The sequence below is a fragment of the Phaseolus vulgaris genome, chromosome 10 (assembly GCF_051622355.1).
Source record: "Phaseolus vulgaris cultivar YP4 chromosome 10, ASM5162235v1, whole genome shotgun sequence".
In the NCBI taxonomy this organism is placed as follows: Eukaryota; Viridiplantae; Streptophyta; class Magnoliopsida; order Fabales; family Fabaceae; genus Phaseolus; species Phaseolus vulgaris.
The window spans coordinates 10,132,270-10,156,345 of record NC_143507.1 but is presented as its reverse complement, the minus strand read 5'-3'; the positions used below and the strand labels follow the sequence as shown (position 1 = coordinate 10,156,345).

Here is a 24,076-nt window from a genome sequence, read left to right as displayed (position 1 = left end):
GCACCACGAGATCGCACCTCACAATTGCACCACGAGATCGAACCGCAGAATCGCACCTCACATCACAATCGAACATCAGAAACCCTCAACCTTGGTTACAATTAAAAATTCGTAACCCCTAATTGAAATTCCAGTAACCCTAACCCCCAATTCATTTTTCACTAAACTAATCTAACCATCCACGTCACTAGACACCTCACACCCAATCCCACTTTTCTCTGTCACACAAGCACTAGTTGACGCCGTTTGGTGCAACTTAATAAAAATGACCATTTTGGATCATTTTAAAAAACATAGGGACCAAATTGATTTTTTTTTTTTAAAATAACTAAATTAAATATTGCCCTAAAATATAAGGACAAATAAGGTAATTATACCTAAAAAAAACATGAGTTTGATATTAAATTTATTAAAAAAAATGAGTTTGATGAAAAACATAGTATTGTTTTAAGTAATCTCCATTGTAACTATAATATCCTAAAATTTTACATTTTTTATTCTACAATTTAGATAATTTTTAAGATATGATATTAATTTCTGCTCCAATACAAGAGTCTTATACTTCCTTTGATGTGAATAAAAAATACATGAAGATGACTAAGGATGTTGTACTTGAAGGGTCATCTCAACAAGCAAAGAAGGACTTCATCACAAGGAGGAATGGACAGGAGCAAAAGCACTTGAAGTTCTTCCTATTAGTCTTCTTAAAATAATTAGCAAAATGTTGTAAATAAGTGGACTCACATAAAGGGTCCAAATAATAAAGAATAAATAAAAGTTGAGTAGGATTTATGTAGAACATAAAAAAAAGGTGTAGATATAGATATAAGGGGTGCTAATGTACAAAGATAAGTCACACCTTTCATGTGATATAAGAAGAAGGTGCAAGTGTAATTTTAGGAGGTGCCATAATAAGAAACCAAGTCACATTTGAATTTGGTCCATAATTTTCACAAAGGAGATGTGACTTAGTTTCTTAAATTTAATAAAATAAATCTTAAATTTATAAGTTTTGGATAGAATCTTACTGTTTTTATCTATCACATCATAATAATAACTTGTATTTTTTCTATTATTTCAGTCATCATATAAATTTAATTGCTTTTCAATTGAAAGATTGGTCAAATTTATTTAATTTGTTAACTTAAAAAAATGACATGATAAATGAAAACAAAAGAATTCATAAAAAAAGTTACGTAAGTGTCAAAATTGAATACTAAAATTGAATTAAACTATTAATATTTTATTAAAAGTATAGAATATCATGAAATAAGATCGAAATTACGGAATAGGCACTAATTTTGAATTGAATAATTATGCTTGGCACATTTAAGTGGAATAATTTATAGTAGAAAAAATACTGAAAATCAAAGAGTAATGATAACAAAATTGTTGAAAAAGATATATTTTATTTTAAATTATAAAAAAAATTACATAATTTTTTTTTAATATGCTTTAATCCATTAAATATTTACTTAAAACTCTTGATCTATCATTATCCACTTAATAAAAAATGAATTTAATTTACCTCCCAACAATTTTTTCGAATGAATATTCAATCCATTTAAATTTTTTTTATATATTTCATAAATCTATAACAAATTAAGAGAGAATTACATTAATTTAGCGTGTGAAGTTGACATAATAAAACTTATAAAATATAATTATATAACAAATTCATATTACAGTAGAATAATGCTATTTTAAACCTAATTATAAAATTACACCGAAGCAATTATAAAGTGTGTGTATATAAAAGTCATAAAATCAAAACAAAAATCCCTATGGAGCGTTTTTAGATAATTTTGTTTTCAGCTCCGGCCACCGAGAGCAGTTGCACCACCGACAAAGACAGCGCGTCGGAGAACGGAACCTCAGCGACCACCGCCATCGCTGCCGGAATATTTTCGACGGTAATCGGCGGCGCTAGGGGGAAAATTATCGTCGCCGGATTCAAAAACAGTGTTTTTATATTCACATTTAGTTATGTGAATATTTATTTATTTAAAAATTGGGTGATTTTGACTTTTAGTTACTTGCTCTGTGAACTGAACACGAAACTCTCAGAGGTTGAGACATTAGGGAATGGCGAAGGTTGAAAGCAGCATGGCTCGGGTGATTCTGGAGCCACACGCGCAGTTCGACCTCACCGCCCACTCACGCGCCAGTTCCATTCGATCGCTCGCACTCGCCACACTGCCGCACGCGAGACGGCACCGTGCTGCTGTCCTCTATGTCGGCACTCACTCGGGAACCCTCTTCTCCCTCTCCGTGGACACCGACGACGGTGACGGCGCCCCGAACGACGCCGTTCTGCGGAAGCTCTCGTTCCTACGGAGCGTTTCGGTGAGCGACGCCGCAGTGGAGTGCATTTCGGTGATCGAGGAGTGCGGGAAGGTTCTGTTGCTCTCCGATGGGGCTTTGTTCTTGGTGGACTCGGAGCTCTCAAATCGCGCTTCGAAATTGAGTTTCTCGAAGGGAGTATCGTTGGTCACGAGGAGACGGTTCAGGAACGGCGAATCCGAGGGTGTGGGTTTGGGTTTGGGTTCGGGGCTAGGTTCGGGGTTAGGGTTGTTTCAGAAATTGAGACTGAACTCAGTGAAGGAGGGTGAAATGCAGAGTGAGGGTGGTTGTGTTTTTGCGCTTGTTGTTGGGAAGAGGTTGATTATTGCGGAGCTTGTCTTGGGGAATAGGAATGGGAAAAGTGAGAGGGATGATGGTGGTGGGGGCTCTCTTGTGGTTTTGAAGGAGATTCAGTGTGTGGATGGGGTTGTTAGTGCCATGGTGTGGCTTAATGATTCTATTGTTGTTGGTACTGTGAATGGGTATAGGTTGATTTCCTGTGTAACTGGGCAGAGCAGTGTGATCTTCTCGCTGCCGGATGTGTCGCGGCCGCCAAGGTTGAAGCTTTTGCACAAGGAGTGGAGGGTGCTGTTGTTGGTGGACAATGTGGGGGTTATTGTTGACGCACATGGGCAGCCAGTGGGAGGGAGTCTGGTGTTCCGGAATGGGTTGGATTCGGTTGGAGAGATTGGTTCTTATGTGGTTGTGGTGAGTGATGGGAAGATTGAGTTGTATCATAAGAGATATGGTGGCTGTGTTCAGGTTTTGCCGTTTGGTGGGGAAGGAGTTGGGCGATGTGTTGTTGCTAGTGAGGAAGATAGGGATGGGAAGCTTGTTGTTGTTGCCACTGCTACCAAGGTATGTTCTAGTTTGAATCTAGTGACATGGTGATAATAAATTAGATTATAACCATTGATTGATCATATACTTGTGATACGAGCTTGGATGGTCGGTTTGCTGGTTTTTTGGTATATTTGGAATAATGGATTGTTGAGGTAATCTGAATACGGACTAGTTCATAATAACGATGGATTGCAATTTTACATGCATGCTTCTGTCTCGTAGTTTGCTGTGTTGTTTTTTCACAACTTAAAGACTTGGATACATCATAGATACACATATAGGTGAATTATATGAGAATATTTGTATGGGATGCATAAACAAAATGCAAGTATAGGTGCTTAATAGCTTGTAATTGATTTTAATCCTAGGTTAAATTAACGAATTTCGTCTCATTAAACATCACATTACATTGCTTAATAAATATATAAAAAGGTCAACATATAAAATACATAATTTTAATATAGTGTAAAATTAAAATGTCACCTAGCACAAAAATAGGCGTGTGGCTGATGAACAAAGCAAAACGTGAACATAGACACCAATACAAGATCAGAACAGAGGCAAACTTGAAGGCTTCAATGTGGGCATGGTTGAACTAGGTCAGAATAGAGGAGAGATCAGATCAGAGAATGCTCAAACACAGGATAGAGCTAAACATTAAAACAGGGTTTAGAAGTTAGAGAACATAGTGTGCGATGGGAAACTCAGCTTTGAGAGTTGGGAAAGGAGTTGAAATTGGTTGTAAGTGTCTTCCATGAACAGATAGTCGGGAGACGAAAAATTATGTGAAAAAAGGCATCCACAAAGGAAATGTAATAAGAAAAATCATTAGAAGAGGGAACAGGGGAAGGTCGTCACAAGTCACTATACACTATTCCAAAAGGTGATTCATAGGTAGTTAAGGAAGCTTGAGAAGAATGTTTATGTGCTTTGCCCATGCACTATGCTGAACAAAAAGGCATAGAACTTTTACTATAAAATGGGATATCCTAATCTAAGATGCCAAGTATGTAGTACATTGAGATTATGATCTCCTGATCTAAGATGCCAACTGTAGGCACTGCTTGTAGTACAATTATTGGAAGTAGTGGTATTAATACAACTAGAACAGATAACAATATTCAGAGGCATAGCATAAACTGAAGACTTGAAAACTGAAAGAGGCTTACCGGGTCCAACATGTCCATGAAGAAGAACATCATTGGATTTTTGAAATTTGACAAAGCAATGGTTGGAAAAAAAAACACAAAATAGACATTGTTATCTTGAGCAAACTTGCTCACATTAATTAAATTCTTGTTAGTTGAAGGAACCTGTAAAAGTTTATCGAGAGTTAAGTGGATTTTCAGATTAAAGGGTGAAGAGAAGGTAGTGGAACCAGAAGAGTGTCTGTGTAGACCTTGCCATTGCCTACAAAAGTCTGATTAGATACTTCAAAGGAGCATTCTGTTGGATGTTTTGAGCGAAATTTGTTACATGATAGGAAACACCTTAATACGGAAATCAGGTTTGAGATGTAGATGGTTCAGTATTTGTAACCATAGCCTGTGGTTGAGTGGGATGAATATATTGATATGGAATGTTAGATGTCTGAGGCCAATGTAAAGTTAAAAAATGACCAGGAGTGGCTGCTGAGAGGAATTCGCTCAAGGCACAATAGATGTATGGGTCACAGAAGAATATTGATATTGTAAATTAAACTTGTGAAGATGTAAAAGGGCAGTGTGACCTTATTTGAAGCAAACATGGCACTACATAGAACTACAACCTCCATGGCCTCTTCCTCAACAGCAATAGCAACCTCCTCGTCCTCGTCTAGAACCACAAAAATCTGTATGTTAAAACTGAGTATTTTGGTCAATGTTGTTATGTTGATTTTGTTGATCATGATGAATATGTGAGGAATGAGCCAATGGATCTTAAGCAATATTGAGAGAAAGAGTAGAATATGATCCTTTCTTATACTTCCGTAAATGCAATTTTTGCAAGAACTAAACCTTCAACTTCTTCAATAGTAATGGTATCAATTGCTTTCAATAAGTGCAATAACAAAATCATATTCTAGAGGAAGTCCTTCAAGAATGGAATCCATATGTTCCTTTGAAATTCTCCAACTGAACAAAAGAGAGTCAATAAGAGACTTGAGATGAAGAAGAAATTGAGTAACAATAATTCTCCAAAAATGAGTTGCTGATGTGACAAACAATGATTTAATCAACATTTGTGACACGGGTTTAATCGAGTGACGTGATGGAGGTTAGAGAAAGAGAGCCTTAGGTGAGTTGGTTAGTCAGATGGAGGTTAGAGAAAGAGAGCTTCGTGTTCTTTTGTGTGTTTAGGACCCGAAGTGGACATTTTCATTCAACAAAAAATTATTAAACTTTCAAAAAATTATGTCACTCGGTTAAATTCGCGTAACAAATGTTGAGTACACCATTTACTACATCAATGACATCACTAATGCTGTCTAATCCCAGGGACTAGAAATATCATTTTGCGAAATTGGACGACTAAAAGATGAAATTTTTTAATTGGTGGGCCAAAAGAAACAGTGCCCCCAATTTGGAGGACTAAACATATTTAAGCCAACTAGATATTACAAAGTCATAGAAAAGTATATCTCTAACAAAAGAAATAAAAAGAAAAAGATAACAAAAGGAAAAGAGATGACTTCAAATAGAGTCCTTGGATTGGAGGTCACTTGAGAGGGGTGGTCGATGGGGGAAGAAGGGTTATCGTGAGAGAGATTGCTGAAGTAGACAATGTATGGTATGAGTGAATGTTTGTGGTTGTTGGTGTTTTATTATAAGTTGTTTAATATAATAAAATAAATTAAAAAGACAAAATACCCAAATACAAAAGGATCATTAAGTGAGGTTATTTAAGAGTTTTCACATTCTTGGGTGTTCTGTGCTCCAACGCGTCTGCACCAGGCATGATTGTAAACACCATGCAAAATAGAGATGTTGTGACACAAAGTGATATTGCTTGGTTTTTTATTATTCTATTACTTGTAGTTTTATTATTGTCATTTAAAAATTTTAACTGTTGATCATGCCTCAATTAATTATTAGATCCTATGTCGTGTTAGTTTATTCTGTTGTCAAATTAAAATTAATTTGAACAGTCGTAGTCCTAGCTCATTGAAGTATATTCAATTTTTTTCCCATATCTTTCTAGGTAGTGTGCTATCAGAAATTACCTTCTGTAGAACAAATAAAAGACCTTCTGAGGAAGAAGAACTATAAGGGAGCCATATCCTTGGTGGAGGAGCTTGAGTTAGAAGGGGAAATGTCAAAAGATTTGCTCTCGTTTGTTCATGCTCAAGTGGGATTCCTCTTGCTTTTTGACTTGCATTTTAAAGAAGCAGTGGACCACTTCTTGCTTTCTGACACTATGCAACCTTCTGAAGTATTCCCATTTATAATGCGTGATCCAAATCGATGGTCCTTACTGGTACATTGTGTTTGTCTCTATTTATATTACTGCCTTAAGTTTTGTTTCAAAATTGTGTTTTTTTTCATTTTGCAACCTTTTGTTTTAGTTTCGAGACAAGATAGTGTTTTTGGTTTGACCGTTAGTTTTTAACTATTGTTTGGATTGGCAGTTTTAACTGTTGTTGTCTAGAGCCTTACTTTTAACCACTGGATCTTTATTCATATATCAATTTCTAATCTCTTCTAATCAAAATTTAGGAGAAGAAAAAATATTCAAAACTGGATATATTATAATCAAGATTTATTTTCTGTTCAAATTTAAACAGAGATATTTGAAGCAAAATATTTTAGAAACTAGACAAATAATTTTAATGGATAGGAGTTCTTTTATCAAGTAGGTTTGATATTAAAATAAGCTAGTCAAATGAGCCTGAAGCTAGCTTAAAAAGCTTTGCTTAACACACTTGTATTGGTTGAAGTTCATTCACTTTGTGATACCTTGGGCTATTTGATGCGCTTGATGATTTTCAATTAAATATACTAGATTAACTACTATTTTTTTTATTAGATCATGTGCTATATTGTGAAATGTGGTACATGTCCTTAATACATTTAAATTATTCAAATATTTAAATTTTTTGCTGTATGAATGTGGTACGGATTTTCAAACTGGTTTTTGTAGGTTCCTAGGAATAGGTATTGGGGTTTGCATCCTCCACCAGCCCCTCTTGAAGATGTTATAGATGATGGTTTGATGACAATCCAAAGAGCTTCTTTTCTGAGGAAAGCAGGTGTAGAAACAATGGTAGATAATGATCTTTTTCTCAATCCAGCGAATAGAGCTGATTTGTTGAAATCAGCAATCAAAAACATTAGTAGGTCTGACTTCAATTTTGTTGTTATTCACTTATTTGTTTCAACTTTGGATGTTGATTATATTTCTGCAGACTCAGATAATTTGATACAATACAGATACCAACAAAAAGTTCCTATATCCTGTATCAGGACTTTTGGCAGATTATAAAGGAAAGTTTGGGTGGAGAAAGATAGGAATATACTTGAAAGTTGAAATATTTTGGGTTTCAGTGCCATTTCAAAATACCATTGTAAATTAATATTGTTTTGTGGAGGCTTTCTTATGTCTGTTGTTATGGTCTTTGATTTGTTTTTGTAACCAGCTTTGTTGATCAATGATGTGTTTAGGTATTTGGAGGCCTGTCGAGAAAAAGACCTAGCAGAATCAGTCAGGGAGGGAGTTGACACTCTACTAATGTATCTCTATAGAGCTCTAAATTGTGTTGAGGACATGGAGAGGCTGGCGTCTTCTACAAACTGGTGTGTTGTGGTACGTGCAAATTACTGTTATTGTGGCTTCCATATTTTTATTTTACATGAGCTCTGAGTTCTGGATGTTATTATTGTTGAATTTAAAGGGGAGAAATAGAGGGTGGCACGATGAAATTGTTTAAGTGAAATTGACTGTCTTATTGAATGATGCTTAGGTTATGCAGAACATTTGTATCTATAATATGATAGTAGTTCCTAAACACTCAATGATAGGTGCTACTTCCAAAATAATTATTCTTAAAAGTTTTAAGCATTTAATGGATTATACATGAACTGAACATTTTCTAATGTGTATTTAATTATTTGATTGTAGTGATTTTGATACATTTTCGTAACTAGCAATGTAAAAAATATGTAGTAAATGAAATTGTAGATATTATTTCTAAGTAGATTTGAGGAATTACTTTTTCTTGTTCCTGGTCTGATCATTTTTGAAGCTCTATGGAAAGAAAATAGCATCAATAGCAAAATGAAAACAAGAAACCAAAAACCTAACCTACTTTGAATGTCAACCACAAGCATGAACAGGAAATGACAAGATTCCCTTTTCTAAATCTATGCTGCCTTTTAATGAAAAATTAGGTTGCTTGAAATAATGGGAATTACCTGGGTTGCTTTAAAAATGACCTTATGAAATACTTTTTCCTTGCAGGAGGAATTGGAACAGATGTTAGAAGAGTCTGGGCACCTACGGACACTTGCCTTCTTGTGTGCAAGTAAAGGAATGAGCTCAAAAGCTGTGCTTATTTGGCGCATCCTAGCGAGAAATTATTCATCCGGCCTGTGGAAAGACCCTGCTTTGGAGAATAGCACGCAGGATAGTAGGGAAAGCCTCATTTCTGGCAGGGCAATTGCTGCAGCTGAAGCTTCAAAGATTCTTGAGGAATCATCTGACCAAGAGTTGATTCTAGAACATTTAGGATGGGTATGAGTGTTTAGAAGTTCGTTGTTCCAACTTGATAATCTGATTAGGTCATTATTCTTGTTTTGAATATTTTCATTTCAGATTGCAGATGTTAGCCAGGTTCTTGCAGTCAAAGTTTTAACTTCAGAGAAACGAGAGATCCATCTTTCTCCTGGTTGGCCTTGATTCTATAAGCATTTTGTGCTCGTTATTTGGATTGTTATTATGCTTTGCTACTTTTTATTGAGAGAAATTTTGACTAGTTTGGACTACTTGCTTTAATGAATATTATACAATGCCTAATATACTCTGCCAAAAGGTTCTCTGATATGATAGTCAATGTTATGTTTTTATTTCTGTTAAGTTTGTTTTATTTCTGACACCAGTGATGTGTTATTCCTTTCACACTACAGATGAAGTTGTAACAACCATTGATCCACAAAAGGTAGAAATTTTACAGAGGTATGTCACTGTGTTATCTGTCTGCAGTATACTTCTCAAGCTTAGAAGAAAATAATTTCTCTTATTCAGTCTCATCACTTACATCTTATATATATACATACATTGATTTGATAAATTTGGAAACAAGCACTGCCTATTCTAGGAAACAAATCCCTGAGATTGTGGGATTGATATGCTAGTAATAAAAACAAAATACAACCAATATACTGAATTAAAAAACAATAGGAATCAAATCTGAAAGTTCCTAAAATATCTCGACACTCCCCTTCAACCTGGTGAATAAGTGTTCTCCATTCCTAGCTTCGATATAGTTCTTTCAAAGTTACTGCGATATAATTCTTTCGAAGTTACCGCTGTTTAGCCCCTTGGTAAGTATGTCTGCAAGCTGTCCTTGAGTATACACATATGGAGTGCAAATCATGTCACCGTCAAGCTTTTCTTTGATACAATGTCTGTCCACTTCAATATGTTTAGTTCTATCATGTTGCACTGGGTTGTGAGCTATGCTGATTGCAGATTTATTGTCACAATATAACCTCACAGGTTCATCCCACTTTATCTTTTAAGTCCTCCAATATAATCTTCAGCCATAATATTTCACATATTCCTTGAGCCATTGCCCGAAATTCTGCTTCAGCACTAGATCTACCTACCACACTTTGTTTTTTACTCTTCCAAGTTACTAGGTTTCCACCAAGGAAGGTACTATATCCAGTAGTTTACTTATTCCCAACTGAACTTGCATAATCAACATCAGTATATGCCTCAAACTAGCACTCTTGTTTCTTTTGAATAAAATTCAATTTCCTGGTGTTCCTTTCAAATACTGACAATTCTAAGAGCAACTTGAAAATGTGCTTCCTTTGGTCGATGCATAAATTGGTTGAGTAGACTCACAACAAATGCAATATTTGATCTAGATTGAGATAGATGAATAAGTCTTCCCACAAGTTTTGGTACATTTCTTTATCGACAACAACATCATCCTCTGCACTTCCCAACGTTAAATTTGGATCAACACGTGTGCTTGTTGGTTTGCAGGTTGTTTGACCTGTTTCTTGTAACAAATCAATAATGTATTTTTGTGGAGATATGAAGATTCCTTTCTTGTAATGGGCAACTTCAATTCCCAGAAAATATTTCAACTTTCTTAAAGTCTTGATTTCAAATTCTTTGGCAAGACATTGGCTTAACCTTTGTTACTCCTTTTCATCATTCCAGTAACAATGATATCATCCACATAGATAGACCAATAGAATTGTTACTCCCCCCGAATCATAATGCTTGATAAACAAAGTGTGGTCCACTTGACTCTGTTTGTATATACGGCTCATCATGAATTTGGTAGATCTCCCAAACCATGCTCTAGGTTGCTGTTTCAACCCATATAGTGCTTTTCTTAGCTTGCAAACTGTGTTGGCCTTAATCTGCCCTGTTTACCTAGGTGGTACTTCCATGTATATTACTTCTTTAGGATCTCCATGTAGAAATGCATATTTCACATCAAATTGATGCAAGTTCCAATCATAGTTTGCTGTCAAAGACAAAATTACTTTGACCTTGTTCATATTTGTAACTGGTGCAAAGGTCTACAAGTAATCCACTCCATAAGTTTGAGTGAATCCTTTAGCCACCAGCTTGACCTTATACCTCTCAATAGTCCCTTCAGCCTTGTATTTTATTGTGTAAACCCACTTGCACCTGACAGGGTTTTTTCTTGTGGTTATTTTTTTGTCAATTAATGCCTTAGATACAGAAGAAGGTATGGTTGTGGTATTTAGGCTTGTAAGAAAGGTTCTATGGGTGAGTGAGAATTTTTCAAAGGATAGATCACTTGCTATCGAGTAAGGTGGTTTAGTGGCTCTGGTTCCTTTTCTAAGAGCAATCGGGAGATCTAAATTCTGTCTACCCGTGCAATAGGTTCTGCAGTAGGGAGTTCATTACTAGTAAGATCATCACATTTAGTAGAATTAAGATTTATAGGGTCAGACACATTTACCTTATGTAATGATATAGGGTTGAACTCTTGAGCACGTTTTGATCCTGGAATAACCTTTCCTCGTTGGGTGTACACCAGTTTTTTTCCAAACTTTGTATCATCATGTGGTTTAATAACTGGTATTTGGAATATAAAAGGCTCATCATCTTCCTCTCTTAAACTCTCCCCCTGAAGACGAGGACACCTATTTTCTGTCCCATACAGTTTTTCTCCTGGTCTTGATAAACCATAAAAAATGTTCTTGTTCTAGATGGTTTTACTGCAAAATTTTGTTTTGATTGAGCCCGGTGGTGTTGGTTGATCCACTTACCAAATTTTATTTGATAGAATAACTCTAGGTTGTTCTTGCCATCACAATATACATTTTTCTTTTATTTATTAAAATTCTGATTCTTCAGTTTACACATGGTTCCTTGTATTTAGGTATCTCCAGTGGTTGATTGAAGACCAGGACTGTAATGATACACAGTTGCATACGTTGTATGCCCTCTCACTTGCCAAATCAGCAATTGAAGTCATTGAATATGAAAATATCTCTGAGAATCTAAATGGTGAAAATATGGAGACAAGAAGTTTGGCTGCTTTGAAGAACTCAATCTTTGACATTCCTGTCAGGGAAAGATTGCAGATATTTTTGCAATCCTCGGACTTGTATGATCCAGAAGAAGTTCTTTATTTGATTGAAGGATCAGAATTGTGGTTAGAGAAGGTAATTTTGAGACTTTTGACTTTTATCCTAAATAATGTTTATCCAATGCTGGCATAAGTGATACCAAAATGGTTCTCTATAATTGTTGAGAGATAGAGAGAGAAACAAGAGAGCATAGGATGAATTCCATGTGTTTAGACCACAACAAAGCTATTGAGTTTATAGGGGAGAAAACATAATTACAACATATTGAAGATATAATTACAGAATATTCAGTTATCCTATTTTAGGTTAATAATATAAATATACAAAAAATTGAATTCATTCTAATATCTACTATTACTATATTTACAAGATTCTAGCACAACTTAAAGTAATGATCACATAGAGATCTCTAGAATCTTCTAACAGCTTATAGTAGTATACTTAATATCCTACTAATGGCAAACAATAAATTGAAGGGGGCTGTAGGGACATAAAAGATATTATGAGTAGAAGGAGAAGGAAGATGATGGATAATACTAACACCTCAGGACTACGTTTGAGAACTATTTGCCATGGTGATAACAGCTAAATAACCAGAAGTAGAAAGAGAGGAAATATGATTTATTACACCCCAAAATCAAGGACCAAAGGGCCCAAAGAATGAGGGATGCCAACAAAGGAATTAGCAATGATGCCAACAAATGAATTACCAATGTGTACAGTAGCAGCAGTGGAGCCCAAGGTTTGACAATCTTCATACCATATTAGGAAGTTGTCATCTGAAGGTGATGAGACTGGATCTGAAGGCAATGGAGAAATGGAAGCTGAAGGTGGGGCAGAACATTGAACGACCTGGGTAGTGCGAGGCCAACCATGCTCAGTCCAAAACTTATCAATTGTGTCCCCGATGACAATGTTCACACTAGGGTCGTCCTTATGTGGTGGTCTATTGTTTTTGGGAGAGACCAAAGCAGAATAATCAACATCCATCAGCTTGGACGAGAGAGATGCAGTGATGTGGCTGGTAGAAATTTGAGTGTCAGAATTCACAGTGGCTTAGGTAGCCATTGGTTAGCAAGAAGAAAGAAAATGCCAAGCAGTATCCTAACAGTAACAATGGCAGAGAGCAGGACAAAATAGTGGCAAAGGGATATTCAAACACTGAGCTGAGACCAAATATGTGTAGAGGATAGAGAGGCGAGCAAAGGCCAGCTAATGGGGGTAGGAACAAAAGTTGAATGCAGCACCGCACCCTGTGGACATGAGCAGTGTGTGGGAGAAAATCCTAGAGAGACAGAGGGGCAGCACATGAATCCTTTGATGGTTGCTAGACTGATGATGAGGATAGGCCAGTCTTGAGGAGATGATGTTGATGGTGTGGGTTCATCTGGGATATCCTAAGCCTCTTGTTAGGCTCTAGATAACATATTGAGGGAGAGAATCAAGAGAGCATAAGATGAATTCCGCATGTTTAGACCACAACACAGCTATTGAATTTATAGGAGAGAAAATATAATTACAAAATACTGAGGTCATAATTACAGAATATTCAGTTACCTTATTTCTGGCTAATAATATAAATATAATCAGTCTAATTAATCCTAATATCTATAGCAGTAATAGTAGACTTTTGCGAGGGTGCGGTTATAAGCCCCCTCAGGTTCAAATGGATGTCTAACATTCTTTACTTTTTCTTTTATTATTTTTTCTTTACTTGACAGGCTATTCTGTATAGAAGACTGGGGCAGGAGACTTTGGTCCTCCAAATTTTGGCTTTGTAAGTGTTTAATTAGCTTCAGAAATTGCACTAGCTTTCATATAAATTCAGTCAAAGCTGTGGCAGTACAAGTTAAACCCATACATAAATGAGCAAATAATAAGGTCATAATGCTAAAACTCTAAAGGTTAAACAAGTCAAAAACGTCAAAATTCAAGTGTAAATATTTTAAAATAAACTAGCTTACTCATCATCTTGTAGGATGACATGCAAACAGACTCTTAGAGATTAGAATACATAATTATTTTTATTTTGAACTGCTAATAACCGTCTCCTCAGTTCTAGACAGACAAGTAGTTTAGGTATATATACACATTATTTTCACATACAATGACATCTGCATGCCCTGGATAATTTATCAAGTAAGGTGTATATTCATGAACTTTGCTTAAATGTGATATTATGTTGTCCGAATTAACAAGCCACTAGTGAACTGGAATCTTACTTATTATGTATCCTATTTATAATTATTAAGACTCATTTCAGAAAATTTGTTATCCCTTTTTATAATTTATAAGACTCCTTTGTAGTTGAATGATGCATTAACTATTTTTCCTATAATGCCCTTAAGTAATTGACATGTTCTTACTTAATAAATATTTGAAATGAATAAAATAAGGTTCGTCTCTCCTATTCTGATTTGAAAAAATAAGGACTCACAGATATCAAAGTCTCACTCAACTACTTTGGCTTTAAATATAACAAGGTTAATTTTGGAACAACAATACAAATTATTGACCAATTTATGAAAGGGTCTTATAAATAGGAATGAAAGGAGTAATAGCAAATATAGAAACAACCAACACCCAATAGACCCAAGCAAGAAAGCTCTAGTAAATAGTGCTGCTTTTGTGTGCATTTTTTAGGATATAAAATAGTAAACAATGAGAACAGAACCAAAGACAAAAACAGGGTAATTTGTTGCAATAGAAGTGGGTGATAAGTAGACCAAAAAAGGCAAGAAAAAACCTGGGATTTTCTCGTGATCAATTGCCCATGGACATTCAAAGAGCAATATTTTATATTTTTTGAACTTTGATTCCGTCTTAGACTGCAATATCTTTTTGGAGCAGGGGGAGTTTTGAGCCCAAAGGCTGTGCTTTTGGAATCTTGATTTTATTATGTACACTAGGAAGAAATGTGACTAGAACTGGCCTTGCAATAATTTGATTTATTGAAAAAATTGTTTTTGATTGGGGTGAAAGAAGATGCTTTATCCATATATTTGACTGTCCTCTTTAAGTGGGATAAGGCTTGGTTGTTGTAGACAAAATCGAAAACATGAATATGGATAACTTCTTTAGCAAATATTTATCCTTTTAGGGTGTCAAGGCTTGCAGTTTCCAATAATATGTAAAGAAAAAAGCCTTTAAAAGTATTGGTGAAATATAAATTTACCATATTTTGTGCAGAGTAATGTGATTGTCTAAAGTTGGGATATCTGCAATCAGCATGGTTCCATTGGATATGTATTTTAGCAGACAATTGAATTTCTCAAATTCTCATAGTTTTAGGATAGTGAGGTTTAATGTGAATAACATTAAACACGCAGAAAAACCAATGGGCATACAATGTGTTAATCACCAACAAGTAGTTTTTTTTCTTTATTATTAATTTATTATTAATATTATTATTATATGTTGACTCCCAGGAAACTAGAAGACAGTGAAGCTGCTGAGCAGTATTGTGCTGAGATAGGAAGGGCTGATGCCTACATGCAGTTTGTGCCCATTTACCCTTTTATTTTTTTTATGCTGGGGTTGTTTAACAAGTTTGTTTTAATGCTCTTTTGTTTATTGTCCTCAGGTTGCTTGAAATGTATTTGGACCCACAAGATGGGAAGGATCCCATGTTTACTGCTGCTGTTCGCCTACTCCACAATCATGGAGAATCGTTAGATCCGTTGCAAGTTTTAGAGGTACTAAACTCACTATATTAAGTTTTGAAGCAAATTGTTTGCAACATCTATATTCCACTGCAAGAAGTACATATTTTGCACCCTACTCCACAGTAAATGAATAAAGGATCTGTTAGCATGAAAATATGTGTACCTGTTAGGATAATTCCTAACAGAGAACGCCATGATTTTTATTTAATTAGCAGTGAAGGAAAAATATAAAGATGAATGTGAGCAATGCTCTCCCCCAAGACAGAAGATATTTGGACTCCAATCAATTCCCAATTCCACAATTTCTCCTTCAGTTCTGATTCCCTCCCCTATAACAGAATTCTCTCTACTTGAACTCTCCAAAATAGCTAATTCTGAATAGACACTATTTTCCTTTTGGGCCTACGGGTATAGAACTTGAAAGACTTCTCTTAATTGGGTTGATTCCTATGATGTATTATATCGGTGAGTTTTACATTGGCAAAATACCTTTAGATTACTAATATAAATAAATAATTACCCCACATAAAAATCAGGTTTTAAACTTGTTCAGCCCTTTGGTAAGGATTGAAGAGTTGTATTACCTTCTCTCTTATCTAATGTTATTGTCAATAACCTCTTAGGTGAAGGCATGTAGATGGTTGTATTAAAGGTTCCTGCTTATGCAAGATGATTTGGGTTTGATATTGGGATATTGAACAATGCATGGTACAACTCAGATCATGTTGAAATTCAAAACTAGTGTTGAAAAATAGTGGTTGCAACAAATGAATTCTAGTGTTTGTCACGGGGTCTTTAATACCTCAAACTATTAGGTGATGTCTCATGAATAGTTTTATTACTTTTTATGAAACAGTTATATTATAAATTATTCAATGGAGCTGCAAAGCAAGCCACTCCATGGGCATTTTGAAAATGCTAAGTTTTATAATTGTCAGTGTTGGATATATCTCTCTGCAATCAAAGACTATCTATTTACATGCAGTTTGTCATTTTGTGGTTCATAAATTAAATTTTGTTGGCTTTATAATGCAGAAACTATCTCCAGATATGCCACTTCAACTTGCTTCTGATACTTTACTAAGAATGTTCAGGGCCAGAGTTCATCATCATCGTCAAGGCCAGGTACTTGCATCTTTTTTTTTCCGTGTGATAGAGAAAAAAAGAATTAAAGTCCACTCAGGGTGTAGTGGCTTCTGTCAAGAATAATCAGTAATCCTAAGTTATGAAACTTCTCTTGAAGTTAGGTTTTTAGACCAGTCTGCAAGATTTTGGCAAATATAATTGTTTTTTAAATACTTATGGAACAATGTGTGTGTATGGTTTATATAGTAAGATACTTTTGGTATAGTCTTTACAGTAGCATAGCACCAGTTTATATGGATGTAAACCACCAAATTCATAGTAATTTCTGAAATGAAACTAATTTTACCAATAACTCCTATGTGGTATCTTCCCTAGATTAATTTTTCTTTGTCGTTTCAAGGTTGATTGCTTCTTTCTGTTGACAATCAAGTATTATGGGCTTGTGATCTTAGTAAGAAATTCTTTCAGATTGTGCATAATTTATCTCGTGCTGTGGACATTGATGCAAGATTATCAAGATTGGAGGAGAGGTCAAGGCATGTGCAAATTGATGATGAGAGTCTATGTGATTCATGTGATGCACGCCTTGGTACGAAGCTATTTGCAATGTATCCTGATGACACTGTTGTATGTTACAAGGTTAGTTACTCGAACTCTTCTCTCAATTCATGCCTTAAATAGAATTTTTGTCCCAACCTTCCATGTCTCACCACAATCTTGCTATGCTTTTGTCAAATGTTTGATTTTAGGACACTTGATCTTTATTCCTATGTGTTAAAATAAGAGAGAGGCATAGGCTGAATCCCTATTGTGTATTTGTAAATAAGAAATACAAAGAGATGGGCCTAAGCTCGTTACATCTAACATTCTTCTTCAAGCTGGTGCATATAAATCGTATATAATCAATTCTAGTTCATCGTTGTAATTTAGTAAAAGTATCTGCTAGTTGATCATTAGAATTAACAAACTCAGTCTTAATATTCCTAAATACAATCTTTTATTGAATAAAATGATAATTAATCTCAATATGCTTGGTCCTTTCATGAAAGACGGGATTTGAGCTAATATGAAGAGCAACTTAGCTGTCACGTATGAAGACCTCTCCAAATTGCAACTCTTTTAAGTAACTATTTAAGCCAAATAAGGTTGTAAATAGTTGATACATAGTTCTATATTCCACTTTCGCAACAGATCTTGTCACAACATTTTGTTTTTTGTTCTTCCAAGAGATCAAATTATCATCAACGGAGGCATAATATTCGGAAGTGGATCTCCTATCAGAAGGATAACCTGCCAAATCAGCATCTGAATACCATACAATTTTAGTGTGATTATTGTGCTCATATTACAAACCTTTTCCAGGAGAATCTTTAATGTACTTCAATCTATGAATGACAACATTCCAATGATTTGCACATGGAGAATTAAGGAATTGACTCATGACTGCAAAGGAAATGTCAGGATGAGTACATGTAAAATAGTTCAATTTCCCAAGTAATCTTCCATACTTCTCAAGAAAGAATGGCTCCCCCTGATTAGGTAGATAGGAGTTTGACATTGGGATTCATGGGTGTGTCAATAAACTTTGAATTCATTAACCTAGTTTCTTCTAAAATATCCAATACATACTTCCTTTGAGAGATAAGGATTCCATTGTTGGACTCAATCCCCAAGAAATATTTGAGTTTACCAAAGGTGTTCCTTTACTTGTGAGTGTCGTGGTGATCACTGCTTGTAAGTACAATATCATCAACATAAGATGAAAATTATAGATTCAGAAAAAGGATGAAGAGACGAATCTAAGACTGGTGGTTGCCATCAAAGGGGAAGCCGGATGTGTCACCACACACGACAGGAAGCGGGGGTGGTGGCAAGGGTGACGCGATTTTTGCTTTGTGGTGGTTACCTGGCCTTGATGATCACAACACTGGTGTCTTCAGACCAAAATGGTGGCGGTGGTGGCAGAAGTCTCTATAGTGGTGGTGAAAACAAAGGATGAGGCAGGAACCCCGGGCAACGTGGCTGGAGTAAAGCTGAAAATTAGAAAGGAACAATTTTTGAAAAAATAAAATAAAAATTTAGCGTATGCGGGTTCACGGTGGAGGCAAGGATTAAACCTAACTCTAGATACCATGTTAAAATAAGAGAGAGACATATTAAAATAAGAGAGAGACATAGGTTGAATCCCTATTATGAATTGAGCATAAGGGTTATGTATTTATAAATAAGAGAATACAAAGAGGTGGACCTAAGCCCATTACATCCAACACTGCAACACAGTAAATGTAGCTGCTAAACTTATTTATCCATTTCTTTATAGAACTTTTTTGAGCTCATCGATTTCATTCTCGAAGTATTGCTCCGTCATTTTGGTAATTAATCTGTTTAGTATGATAATCCAGCTAGATTTTTTCAAAAATTCATTGTATACTATTCATGCTTTGAAGGAAGAAAATTTTCCATAATAACATTGATCAATATTTCTGATTGACTTATATTTTGTTTATTTGTGTTTCTTCCTACCACTACTTGAAGAATTTAATTTTCTCACTTATGCTTTTAATCCTTTGTAGTGTTACCGTCGTCAAGGTGAGTCAGTGTCTGTCTCAGGCCGTAATTTTAAGGAAGACATCCTATTTAAACCAGGTTGTCTCGTGAGTAGATGATCTTTAAACTATGTCGTCACTAGATGCCACTGTCACTTGGTTGAATCCCAGAAGCAGCTTCCATTTCTTATACCACTCCAAATTCTTCCAAAATTTGGAAAAAGAAATGCGTTGATGATGATTGCTCGGGTTAGAGTAAAAAGCTTTGAGGATCAGCTTCTAACCTTCTTCACTAAAAGAGTAAAAGTTGATATAGTTATCATCCCATGATGGTACTGTAAATATCTGTTGAGTTCTCCACTGTACCAACATACCTTCATCCCACTTCGGCAAATTGCTTTGTAAATTTGATTGTGTAAAATGTAAATTTTTGCATATAATAATCAGCTCTTTTCCGTTTTAGTTCATTGCATCTCTGATACAGACAATGAGTTCTCTGAGAGTATCTCATCGTTCACTCTTCAAATTAGTGGACAGATGAGAAAAAAAAGTGTTTCCTTTGAAGTGAAGGAAAAGCAGTTGAGTATAAAGGAAAATAATAACTGTTAATTACAAAACAGGTTATTATAATTATGATTAATTTTAAATTGTTTTAAATGTGTATTTCATTTTGTTACAATTTATTGAGCTGATTTTCTAACACACACAATTGTGGTATTTTATGATAACAGTAGAAAGTTTGTTTTAGAATTGTTTCCGGTACTTTTCAGTAGGGCTGAATGTTGGCCTCTACTGATTGAAATAAGTTTCCCATTTAATTTAAAGATTAATAATTTTTTTACAAAAATAATTTTGTAGAAAAATTATAACAAAATTAAATTATAATTTTCAGTTATTTTTAAATGATTGTAAAAAAAGTTTTAAACATAATACAAGACTTGAATTCTTGTCCATCAACATTACAAAGTATTAAAAATTACATAAAAAGTGACTTTATTAGGTTAATTTTTTTATCAATTAACATTAAACAATGTTTTTTAATTGCTTAAAAATATAACTAATGTCTAAAAAAGTTGCGTAATAAGATAAAAAAAATAGATATCTAGAGAAGTTTAGAAAATCTTTTAATTCATAAATATGATTAGAATAATTAATAATATGTTTTAATATTGTTAGAAATTAATCGAGACAATTTGTATGAAATAAATATTATACTCCTTGGTCACCAACCATTCTCACTATTTTATTTCTTAAACTCACACAATTTATATTAATAAAAAATATGAATTATTTAAATAAGCCACCATTTTAGTTTTAAGATAGAAATTTACGAGACACAATTGCAACGCCCCTCTTTTTTGGTAGTATAAGTGAGATTATGTCTAACAAAAATTGGATTACACAATATTTCTATAGAAAACTGTTTTACTTCAATATAATTGATAAAAAAATTCCATAAAAAAAAACCAGTACCATTATATTAATAATATTGTAATCATACTTCCAATATTTTTTTAATTCAAAATACTAATATATATTATTATATTATTAAAGTGAGTTAAAATATATTATTTTAACAATTAGATTTTAAAAATTAACCAATTTATAATTCACTTTAATAATATAATAATCTAGTATTTTTAAATTAAAAATTATAAAATATGATTAAAATTTAATATAGTGATAATTAAGTGGGTGTTTTTTTATGGATAAATATGAAAGTATAATCTTGATTTCAACAATCAAGAGTTGCTTAATTCCATTTGAACCAATTATACAAAAGTTTTAATCACACTGTGCATTCCTAACTTAAACTTTTCCACTTCAGTGCCAATTGTGTTAGGGTCACTGTTGAAGATCCATCATCTTTCAGAGCATCATCAGCAACATCTTTCAAATTTTTCATTCTTTGACGAATTTCCTTGCCTTCTTCTCCCACCATTAGGTTCCTAATGATCCCAGTTATCTCTTCCCTTTCCACTATCCCATTCTCATTTACCTTAGGCCTTAGAGCCACTTTCAAATCATCAGTTAGCAAAACTGCATTCATCTTTTGCTCAGCAAAGAGTGGCCATGCAATCAGTGGAATCCCATGCACAACAGCTTCAAGTGTTGAGTTCCAACCACAATGGCACAGGAATCCCCCAATTGCACCATGACCAAGGATTTGAACCTGAGATGCCCAATAAGGCACCACCAAACCATGCCCTACTGTTCTCTTCAAGAACCCATCTGGTAGAAACTCAAAAGGGTCCTCATGTCTTGCACCAATGTCTGCAATAATGCCAAACTTGTTAGGTGGTCTTAACACCCACAAGAACTTTTGACCACTCAATTCCAATCCCCAAGCAAGCTCTTCTATCTGCTCTTGAGAAAGTGTGCCACCACTTCCAAAGGAAACATACAAGACTGAATTGCATTGTTGTTTGTCCAACCATCTCAAATACTTTATGTCATTACTTCCCTCTTTGCATGACTCCTCTTGCACAAATGGTCCTATTGCATACACAGAAGGGATTCCTTTCTCCTCTTCTTGTTGCAAGGCCCTTATGGTCCCTTCTTCCATCTCAAAAAAGTTGTTAACCAGTATACCATCAGCTAAATAGAATCTTTCATTACCTTTAAAAAAAAGTTGTTAACATAAGTTTCATTACTCAAAAGATTCAAAGTCTTAAAACTAAAACATCTTAGTCTCACTCAATTAATCTCAACATAATACACAGTCTACTGTTATTATTTCCTCTGATAAATTGAAAAAAAATTGACCATGTGTCATAAAGATCAACATGAATTATCTAATAATTCATTTCACTAAGACCTCAAAGAACTCAATTGATTTTATCATAAGAAAATGAGATTTTAACATTTTTTACTGTTTAAATAACCACTTTGACAACTTCATTTAACAATACAGATGAGCCATGACTAATATACTATTACAATTACTACATAAACAATTGGTAATTCAATGTCAATACATCAGTGTTCGTTATAAAAGAATGAAAATAAAAGTAGATTGAAGCTTTCATTACCTTCAAGAAATTGTTTATATGCTGCACCTGATCGATCCTGAAGAGGGTCTGGAAGATCAGTTCCATGAATCGGTATGCAACCAGGAATCTCTATAGGTTCTACGATGTCTCTGTACTCACAAGATATTCTCTTGTCAAGCATAGAAGAATACAAACAAAGTGACAGTAACATAGCTGTGGATGGGAAATATGAGTAGGACAAGACATTGAGTTCCTTGCCAAAGGGCAACACTTGTGTTATCAAACCATCAGAAATGATTGCAGCGAGCCTTGAGCTAGCATGCAGTGCCTTCAATGCATCATAGATTAGAGGTAAAGAACGAGAGATGATGACCTGAACTTGGATTGCAGGGTGAATATCATGTGGAAGGTCCTCCATGTTAACTGGTGGCAGGAACATCTGGTTTAGGGTTAAGGGAAGAGAATCGAAAAGGGCTTTGGTGTTGTTGCAGGGTGAACCAAATGTAGGGTTAATGCATGTGACATGAATATCATGGTGGAGATGAACTAGTCTCTTACAGAACTCAAGTATTGAACGTAGATGACTGTATACTGGGACTGAAACTATTGCTATGTGGGTTTTCACCTCCATTGATTAACTATATTCATGTTTACGAAAAAGTTGGTGAATTTATAGAGATGCAAGGGTTCTTTAATTTGCTCTTTCTCTCTCTCTTTTAGTTTGAAACATCTTCTGATATTTGTAAGTTTTGAGATATTGTATTGTAAAACCACCATTTGTTCTTGCAGTTTGTGGAATTTAATTAAACTTGTATGTTATGTTACATTACAATTTTATTTGAACTCTTGAAAATGTGGGGGGTTACATCAGAAATATCAGCAATAAATGAGTAATTAACTTCAACAAAAACATTGGAAGTGACAATATTTTATGAAAGTGTACAAATTAAGAATCGTGCCTAAAATGAGAGAAATATATTTAGTGACTGTGTATCTCTTCTCTGTGAAGAAATGAATATATTAGTACACGAACCTTACCGTTCTAATTATTAATTAAATAATTTTTTATAAAATAAAAATCACAATAAAAAGGCATAATATTATTTATTTCCAGAAGACACATATTTTTTTTTCTCTAATGTTAAATAAATAGAAAATGAATACTAAATAAAATAATGAAATAAAAACCAATTTTAAAGAAAAAAAATAATTAGTTGCTATACTGACTAAATTAGAAACCATTTCAGAGACTAAAAAACAAATTTGATTTCTAAATTAGTTTCTATTATTGTTAAATACTTTCTAAATTGGTATCTAATTAGCTACCAAGGTTTTAACTACCAATTATTTAGATTCTAAATTTGGTAGCACAAACCTTGGTTGCTAATTAGATACCAATTTAGAAATGATTTAACAATAATAGAAAAATGGTCTCTAATTTAGTTACTATAGTAACCAATTTTTTTTTGTAATGGAAAGTGTACTGTCTAGGCCGAAAAGTCTCGACCGAAAGGTTGTACTGAAAGTCTCGACCAAAAGGTTGTACCGAAAGTGTCGACCGAAAGTCTCAATCGAAAGGTTAAATATAAAAAGTAAATAAGTAAAATTAAATTAGTGATTATAGCAAAGCCCATAAAATGGGCCCAAATATACAAGTGTGTGTTTTCAAAATGTTAGGTGCAAAAAGAAAAGACCCAAGTAACTCTTAAGCCCAATAAGAGAGCCTTATAAATAGAGGTTCAACTCAAGAGGTAAGGGGATTCAATTTATCTGATGAACATAAAACTATATCTGACTTTGACATCGAAGCGCCTTGC

At 34.4% G+C, this 24,076-nt stretch overlaps 2 protein-coding genes across 3 annotated transcripts; one reads left to right on the top strand and one right to left on the bottom strand.

Annotated features, from left to right (window-relative positions):
- The first annotated feature begins 1,730 nt into the window (after positions 1 to 1,730).
- On the top strand, positions 1,731 to 19,733 carry LOC137818247 (Vacuolar sorting protein 39). Of its 2 annotated transcripts, none has more exons than XM_068621546.2 (14): positions 1,731 to 3,201; positions 6,367 to 6,642; positions 7,306 to 7,502; positions 7,827 to 7,968; positions 8,623 to 8,895; positions 8,977 to 9,049; positions 9,288 to 9,336; positions 11,759 to 12,044; positions 13,691 to 13,746; positions 15,398 to 15,466; positions 15,553 to 15,664; positions 16,670 to 16,759; positions 17,189 to 17,359; positions 19,294 to 19,733. In XM_068621546.2, exons 1-14 carry the CDS (start codon positions 2,086 to 2,088, stop codon positions 19,384 to 19,386), a joined length of 3,003 nt encoding a protein of 1,000 aa, XP_068477647.1. In that variant the 5' UTR covers positions 1,731 to 2,085; the 3' UTR covers positions 19,387 to 19,733. The 2 variants fall into 2 exon arrangements, 1 of the variants encoding a protein (XP_068477647.1); XR_011082047.2 differs by having other exon boundaries at positions 1,777 to 3,201; positions 17,230 to 17,359.
- Positions 19,734 to 21,070: 1,337 nt separating this feature from the next.
- Positions 21,071 to 22,890, bottom strand: LOC137819285 (hydroquinone glucosyltransferase). Its single transcript, XM_068623088.2, has 2 exons — positions 22,299 to 22,890; positions 21,071 to 21,885 (listed from the first exon to the last, which is right to left on the bottom strand). Exons 1-2 carry the CDS (start codon positions 22,888 to 22,890, stop codon positions 21,071 to 21,073), a joined length of 1,407 nt encoding a protein of 468 aa, XP_068479189.1.
- Positions 22,891 to 24,076: the final 1,186 nt, after the last annotated feature.

Excerpts from the sequence above, each read along its gene's own strand:
- LOC137818247 (XM_068621546.2), top strand. The coding sequence starts at position 2,086 with ATGGCGAAGGTTGAAAGCAGCATGGCTCGGGTGATTCTGGAGCCACAC. Across the intron at positions 7,503-7,826 it reads GCAATCAAAAACATTAGTAG|GTATTTGGAGGCCTGTCGAG; the intron begins GTCTGACTTCAA and ends TGATGTGTTTAG. Across the intron at positions 9,337-11,758 it reads AAGGTAGAAATTTTACAGAG|GTATCTCCAGTGGTTGATTG; the intron begins GTATGTCACTGT and ends CCTTGTATTTAG.
- LOC137819285 (XM_068623088.2), bottom strand. The coding sequence starts at position 22,890 with ATGGAGGTGAAAACCCACATAGCAATAGTTTCAGTCCCAGTATACAGT. Across the intron at positions 21,886-22,298 it reads ATATAAACAATTTCTTGAAG|GTAATGAAAGATTCTATTTA; the intron begins GTAATGAAAGCT and ends TTTTTTTTAAAG.